The sequence below is a fragment of the Oryzias melastigma genome, linkage group LG13 (assembly GCF_002922805.2).
Source record: "Oryzias melastigma strain HK-1 linkage group LG13, ASM292280v2, whole genome shotgun sequence".
NCBI lineage: Eukaryota > Metazoa > Chordata > Actinopteri > Beloniformes > Adrianichthyidae > Oryzias > Oryzias melastigma.
In genome coordinates this window covers 10766757-10774726 of record NC_050524.1, presented here as the reverse complement: position 1 = coordinate 10774726, position 7970 = coordinate 10766757, and the positions used below count along the sequence as shown (strand labels likewise).

The window sequence follows — 7970 nt, the reverse complement described above, 5'->3', positions numbered from 1 at the left end:
AAGTTGTGCAGGTAATGTTTGATGGAGGTGCCGCATAAGACGCTGCTGGCAAATTGAAAGAGCAATGAAGGACAAATTGTTTGAGAAGGATTTTCAGCACTTGGCAAATCCCACATTTTGCAAAGAGCAGCCGGACATGGCCATGGATTATAAAACAGGATTTTTACAGAGCAACCCAAGCTGCACCAAAGACAAATTCTAGAAACACTGTTTTACAGTTTCTATTCAGTTTTACAAACAAATAGAAAAAAATCACTCAAAGCCCAGTTAAGTTTTCCATAGACCCTTTACTTTATTAAATATTTTTTATGTTACTTTTTTACTCTGATACAACAAGCAACATATTTCAGTGCTCTTCACAAAGTTTTTAAATGTTTCACAATGAGCTGTCAGAGTAAAAAACATAAAACATACTGGTTACTGGTGACAAAAGTGTGATAAATATAAAATGATAAGCAAGAAGCTCACGAGTATGCAGTAATTACATCAAAGAAATAGGGAACTTTGTGAGTTTTAGACATGTTGATCAGTTGTATTAACAGATTTTAAATTAGTATGATAAAACATGCATAAAAAGAGCATATCCCTTTTTGAGAAAGTTATAAATTTCAAATTGACTATGCTTAAAATTTAAATTAAATTCAAATAAAATGTGTGTGAATACAAAATCTATGAGTGCTATATATTTATTTGTTCATTTATTTGACAGAGACATTGCACATTTAAGAGGCATTACTACCAATCCACTAGAGTTAGCAACAAAGCTGTTTTTCATCTGCTGTCCCTGGACTGATGGTTAGACTGTCCACCCTATAAATAAATAAATAAATAAATGCAATGCAAGAATAAAAACGGTAAAAGCACATAACATTTGAAAAGATAAAAATACCGCAAATGAAGAGTAAAAAATTCAACTGTAACTTTGTAAAAATGTGAACAAACTCAGTCTTCTAAAGGTTTAAATTTAAGAAACATGAACATTTCCCTCCGACTTTTATTATTTTCTATACAGGCGATTTTCTATACAGGCGACAAAAAGCATATGACTTCAATGCTTGAAAAAACAATTCATCTCTGAGGCCATAAATAAGAGGACTCAAACATCTGGAGGCAAGAGAAAATGTGACATAGTTAAAGTACCTTATATCTCTATGCAAACTCATATCAATTTTATAAACTGCATCTTCTACAAAAGGACACCACAGCTGGATGAGACAGAGCAGCAGCTGGAAAGCATGAAGAATAACAGTTCTGAGACCTTTCCATGTGGACTTTTTATTCTCTCCCGAAGCCGCTTTGGCTGCTTTCATGATCTGAACATAGGAGAAAATGATGACGGAGAGCATGATCAAGAAGTAGAACTGGTTCATAGCTGAGTTCAGATGATCCTGCCAGGGAAACAAAACAAACATCTCCCTAAAACACAGTCTGCTATTGGAGTACAAGTTTGAAGACACTGTGGCAGAGAAGATGGAGAGGTTAACAGTGCAGGGAACAGCACTGATGCTGTGAATGATGAGGATGAGCTGCACAGCACCTCGCATGGTGCACAGCTCTGCGTGCCGCAGGGGCATGCAGATGGCCACGTAGCGCTCCAGCGACATTACTGTAAGCGTGATAGGTGTGACAAGAGCGTACACAGACAGAATAGTATACACTATACAGCACAGCCAAATCTGCATGGTAAAATTGAAATAAGCTGACACAAGCAAAGCGTTGCTCATGATTAGAAACAGACAGTCAGCCAGCAGAGTCACAGCGAATAATATATAACGCATGGTCGTGTAAAATGTATCCTTCCTGAAAAATGTGGAAATCAGTAAAAAGTTAATGCTAAGAAAAACTGCTATTGACACCTGAACAATCAGAATTCGAGTAGTAATTGTTTTCACAGGAGATCCGCTGGTCGCAGAGCTGTTGAGTGCCATAAATCAAAATGTTTGATTTCTTGAAAAAATGTGGGCGTTTTTTTTAAAAGACATAACTATTTTTAAAAATCATTACTTTGTGTTGAAACTGATCTTCAGTCAAGCACCTGAACTGTCAAAAATGACCAAACCAGGACTCATCGGTAGTCTCTGTCTTCTCCTGAGCTCCGTGCGGCCGTATGAGAGAAGGTTGTGCATGACCATTTATAGAAGTGACAGTAAGACAGGAGGGACACCGTCCAAGCCTATTGTTGTCATCAGACCAATTGAAACCATTATCTACATACTCTAGATACTTCTTTATTCAGATTAAACACATTAAGTTTTTGAATTAATGCAGGTTTAATTTATTATCATGACAGATTTCTTTTTGTTTCAAGAAATATCAACCTGACTGCATTAAATACCTTAAATTTAACTGTTTAAAACTACAATTGTTGTTTCTGAACACAAAATTGTTTGTATTTCTGGATTTTTTTTTTCTTTTTTAGCATAGAACAGTAAAAATATTTTAATTACTTTAAAGTCTCACTCCTATAATTTTTGTTCTGTTTTGAAAGCCTTCCTAGTTGTCTTTTGATAATGCAGTTTTTAGGCGAAATCAAAAAATCTTTTTCTAGGACATCGTATAATTCGTCCTAATCCCTTCACTACACAGTATATAGTGCACTTTATACTGCTTTTGCCATATTATAGTGCTGTCCAAAACATCAATTCCAATATCTAGTACCCTAGAAGTTTCCCAGAATTCCCTGTGCTCACAACATTGGTGAATATAGACCACAATGCATTGCATTTCAACATTTTTTGTGAAAAAAAGTGTTTAAATGTAATTTCTTAATAAACAATTAAGATTTTCACCATCAGAACACAGTAGAGACATAAATTAATGTAATAAATTGCTCATACTAATTACATTTTCACTTTGCAAAGGTGTGAATTGGGCGGCGCAGCCAAAATGTAAATACCTGAAGTTCAACAGGTGCGTCGCATCAGCCAATCAGGAACTCAGCTTTGGGTGCGTGACGTTTTCAGTGACTCGATCGGCTGGTAGAATACTAGTCCAAACCGAGCATTTTTGTCCATAACTTTCATCTTTTTCTTTTACCCGTTTGAGCCATAGGTTTGCAGAACTCATCCAGCTACTCTGGACAGATCGGCGGCTTTCGCTCCGGCAGACAGAGAGACGTTGCAGGGGCTGCCAGCTCAGGTCTCATCGAGACATTTAAAAAAAAAAAGGAAAAAAGTCTCCTAATTTTACCCCCCCACCCCCCACCCCTCTTGGATTAATATGAAACAGAGAACCTTCAAGCTCAGCCAAAAAGACACACAAACAGACACAGCGCCCTGTACCCAGAAAATCTTTTAATAATAATCCTAACCCAAACATGGAGACATGATTACTGATGTTTTTGTTGAACTCTTCACAATAAATAAACCTTATTCCTCGACATTGTATGTGTCTTCCATTAATTTCTAAGTGAGATATCCACAGACAGAGCTGGTAGCTCCTCCCACATGTGGCGGTGTGAAAGCACCTTTAGGATGGGAATTCTGATATAGCCGCAGTTTCTGCAAAATGGCAGATAAAATTTTCATTTATGTTTCAGGCTCCACCACAGCATTGAGATTGCTCTTATTAATGTGATGAAGGACAACAGTTTGAGTACTGATATGAGCTTAATCCTTTATCTTAGTGTTATAGGCCTTAGGGCAGGGGTATCCAGGCCCCGAGGGCCAGCGTCCTGTATGTTTTCCAACGAGTCTTTCATTGAACCTCCTTAATGGCTAAACACACCTGATCCAGGTAATTAACAGCAATTAAGACAGGGTTTCTGGAAAACCAGTAGGAGGTCGGCCCTCAAGGCCTGGATTTGGACTCCCCTGCCTTAGGGCTTCTTTTGATACACTCGGCCAGCAAAGGACTGAGTGAACATCGTTTGTATTTCTCTTAAATGATTTAACCACTGTCTTGAAAACAGACTTTTTAAAATTGGTAACTCTGTCTTAGGGACTGTGGGGTTCCCCAGGGGTCCATGCAGAGAACTGTTTTCTTTGATCCATACATTTCTCTTCTAGTGCAGTAAAAATGAAGCACTAACGTGTTTTAGAACATATTACATTTCACTCACAACAAGTGAATGTGGCCTTGAGCAATCAATCTGTCACTGCTACCAGAGGGATTCCAAGAAAGTGTTCTGCTTTTATTCAAAATGATCTTCTGCCGAGAATTAGACATAAACAACAACAAAGAAATATTCAGTTGTTTGTAATTAAAAACTAAAGCAGTCTTCATATGTTCCTTCCACTCTGATAAGTCCAGATCAAAAGCTATTCCCCTTAGTTGGTGTATTACAACTGAATGTCTCTTACCTAAACTGCTCTCTTATATTTGTAATTTATGATTTAACTGTTTTAAATGTGATTAATTTGACTAGTTGGAGTTTTGTCTAAATTGTGATTTTTGTTCTTGCACTTTTCATTTGTCTATTTCAATACGAAGCATCCTGACCCTGAAGTAAATCTGCATATTTTGCCAGAATGACAAAAACTCGTATCTTCTCCATCTCACACATTTGCCCAATTCCCAAAAGTACTTGAGTAAACCTATGTAGTGATGGTGCGGCCTATCAGAAGATTGAGGGTTTTTTTCCCGCCCTGTGTGCCCACATGTTAAACTTTCCTTGGGAAGGACACTGAAGCCCGCGTTGCTCCTGGTGGCTATGGGTTGGTTGCAGTGTGAGACACAAGAGCTGCCATCAGAGTGTGAATATGTGTGCATGGATGAATGGAAGAGGAAACTAATCAAGTTCTATTCTAATATGCCTGAAGTGTATTATGTTGTAGTTCATGTTGTTCTATAATCCATTGTTAATGATAGAGATTATTCGTCCAGTTGACATGCCTGCATTATCATACTTTTAGTTTCTCCTCTCTGTCATATTTTGGTTAGTCAAGATGCAGTTATGTCAAAGTGAAAACTACATTTTATTATGGACAACTATCAAGGAAATTAATGTCACCTTGCTAATACATGTACATTCTAATCTACCCACTTTTCCTCCTAGATTCAACCACTCTTAAGCACTTACTCCTCCTTAAAAAGACAAACAAAAAATGTATTTGTACAGTAATTACATCACAATCATAGAAAACTGCAATAGGTTTGCTTTTAAGCTTTTACTGAACACTCAGAAAACAGAAATCCTCACATTTTCAGTAATATATCACAATTACCATCAGGATCAGAAGAATTTTAAAATCACTATACAATTCTTACTTGTTTCTCTTGTATATATTTTTAAAATGAAAATACCTATATGTGGAACAAAAAAAACTAACCATTTTTTAAATCATTTTTTATGAAAGCCACAACGAATATAAGATTTTAGTGCCTGAAAAAACAATTCGTCTCTAAGGCCATAGATGAGAGGACTCAAGCATCTTGGAGCGAGAAAAAACATGACATAGTTAAAGTATCTCACATTTATATACACAATCAGATTAACTCTAAGAACAGCAGCTTCTATGAAGCCGCACCACAGCTGGATGACACCGAGCAGCAGCTGAAATCCATGAAGAATCACAGTTCTGAGTCCTTTCCAGGTTGACTTTTTATTCTCCCCTGACGCCGTTTTAGCCACTTTCATTATCTGAACATAGGAGAAGACAATTACTGTGAAAATAATTAAGAAGTAAAACTGACTTATGGCTGATCTGAGATGGCCCTGCCAGCTGAACAGCAGGAACATCTCCACAGAACACACTCTGCTCTGGGAGTAGATGGATGGAGACACGGCAGCAGAGAAGATGGAGAGGTTGACAGTGCAGGGAATTGCACTGATGCTGTGAATGATGAAGACGAGCTTCAAAGCACCACGCGTCGTGCACAGCTCTGCATGTCGCAGGGGCATGCAGATGGCCACATAGCGCTCCAGTGACATTGCTGTCAGCGTGATAGGTGTGACAAACGAGTACACAGACAGAATAATGTACAATATAAGGCACAACCACATGTGTATGGTGAAACCAAAAGAGCTCAACAGAAGCAGAGAGTCAGTCATTATTAAGAACAGACAATCAGACAGTAGAGTCAAAGCAAACAGGATATAACGCATGGTCGTGTAAAAGACTTCCCTCCTGAAAAAAGTTGAGATTAAAAAAAGATTGATGCAGAGAAAAACAGCTATCAGCACCTGAACAATGATTGCCTGATAGTTAAGCTTCTTTGGAGAAAACCCAACACTGATCACAGAGCTGTTGGATGCCATGAATAGGTTTTGAGAAAATGTTTGAGAGCTTTATAAATACAGAATTATAAAACTTAGCAATCACATTTAAATGGAAATAAAGCTGTAAAGTTTACTTTTGCACAGATATTGATTTACCAAAAAATACTACATACATCTCCTCTGATCAGCAGCCATCTGAGAGAAGGTTTGATGTGAGGGTTTTATAGAAGTGGCAAGCAACAAGCACTTTGATGCAAGCATGTGTCAAACAATCTGTTACCTCAAACACTCCCCGTAACCCACAGCAACTATTACACAATCATAACTTGAGGTGCGTGTCATTTCCTATTGCCAAGGCAAAACACTTCCTTCCCTGGCCAGCTTACAAAGACAGATTAAAACAGTCAGATATTCAAAAAATACTATTGAGCAGTGACCTAAATCCGAGTTTTTCAGCAGAATTGGCAGGTGGCTGTGCTGCGGCATTAGTACACTGCATTTTTACACATTGTGGAGGTTTTAAGAAAAAGTTATCATTTTACACCTGACAATTTATCTCTAAACGCTGATATCAGTCAGTGGCTGCCGGACAACATTTTGAGGTCATGCAGCAGTCCAGTAAAAGGGGGCAATGTCATTATGAAATCGACCGACAGCTAGGGGCCACAGCCTGATCGTCGACCATCATCAGCTCTGACAGCATGATGTGTAAATATGGGTTAAGATAGCTTTCAAAAAGAAACATACTCATAAAGTTGTATTCATAACGACAAATTCATATTAATAAATACAAAGTTGAGCACACATTTATATCTTGAGTACAACTTTGCAGAAAAAATATGAATACAACATTTAATTTTACTTTTAGCATGTCTCTTTTGAGTATGATCGTTCAAACTGCGCATAGCTGTTAAAGCTTATTTATTTAACTAAAATAAAATAGAAATTTTAAGAATCCTGTTAATGCCAGTCAATAACACCTGCAATAGAAGTCAGTAGGATCAGAATAAACAACTTTCTTTCTGTTTCTGATTTTTATTTCTTTCTTTTTGACTAAAGCCGCAGCCGGCTGCCAGTTAGCTTTCTTTAGCTCCGAGTTAGCTTAGCTGTTTTTGTTATTTCCATCCATTCTCTTAAAGTGTTATATCTTTCAGGGTCACAGTGCTGCTACAGCCTGACCTGGGTAGTGATGGGCAAAGGCAAGGATACATCTGGACTGGAGCAGGCGGACCCACCCGGCCTGTCCCGGGAATAAACTCCCCAGCTAAGTGGGGACCTCCCAAACTTACATGCCACTGCTGACCGGTGTTGTGACAAGGTACGTTCCCCCTGCCAAAGCAATGCCTGAGACTGGGGAAACAAATTCTGGCAGGGGACGTACCTTGGCAAAACACCAGCAGAGAGAGACAAGGATGCCTCCTTCACCTGCTCCGGCGTTTTCCAGATTCTTTCATCATTCTATTATTGACATCTCTCTTTTTTGCCACCGTTTTTGGGCCCGTTTTATTGTTCATATGCCCCTTTGTTGTCTCCTGGCAAAAATAAATAAATAAATAAATAAATGTGGCAGGACTTGACTGTTGATATCTTTTTTCCCCAGCAGAGCTACAGTGTCAAGATAATTTTCCTGCCATCATAGTTTAATAAATGAGTCGCAATGCGTATGGTCACTCAGTTGGATCGATGCTACGGGACACGATGAATAAGCCTGTGACTCCATGACGATAAATTCGTATTCAAGAGAACGAAAAGCCGTATTCAAAACAAAAGAAAATCATTTTCAAAAGAGACATGTTAAGCGTAAAACTTA

General features: G+C 38.2%; 2 protein-coding genes across 2 annotated transcripts; both read right to left on the bottom strand.

The window, feature by feature from the left end:
* Positions 1 to 1004: 1004 nt before the first annotated feature.
* On the bottom strand, positions 1005 to 2243 carry LOC112149389 (odorant receptor 131-2-like). Its single transcript, XM_024277045.2, has one exon. The coding sequence runs from the start codon at positions 1926 to 1928 to the stop codon at positions 1005 to 1007; it is 924 nt and encodes a 307-aa protein (XP_024132813.1). The 5' UTR covers positions 1929 to 2243.
* Positions 2244 to 5171: 2928 nt separating this feature from the next.
* Positions 5172 to 6199, bottom strand: LOC112149390 (odorant receptor 131-2-like). Its single transcript, XM_024277046.2, has one exon. The coding sequence runs from the start codon at positions 6197 to 6199 to the stop codon at positions 5282 to 5284; it is 918 nt and encodes a 305-aa protein (XP_024132814.1). The 3' UTR covers positions 5172 to 5281.
* Between the last annotated feature and the right edge of the window lie 1771 nt (positions 6200 to 7970).

Bases quoted from the DNA above. Each gene is read 5' to 3' on its own strand.
- LOC112149389 (XM_024277045.2), bottom strand. From the start codon at position 1,928: ATGGCACTCAACAGCTCTGCGACCAGCGGATCTCCTGTGAAAACAATT.
- LOC112149390 (XM_024277046.2), bottom strand. From the start codon at position 6,199: ATGGCATCCAACAGCTCTGTGATCAGTGTTGGGTTTTCTCCAAAGAAG.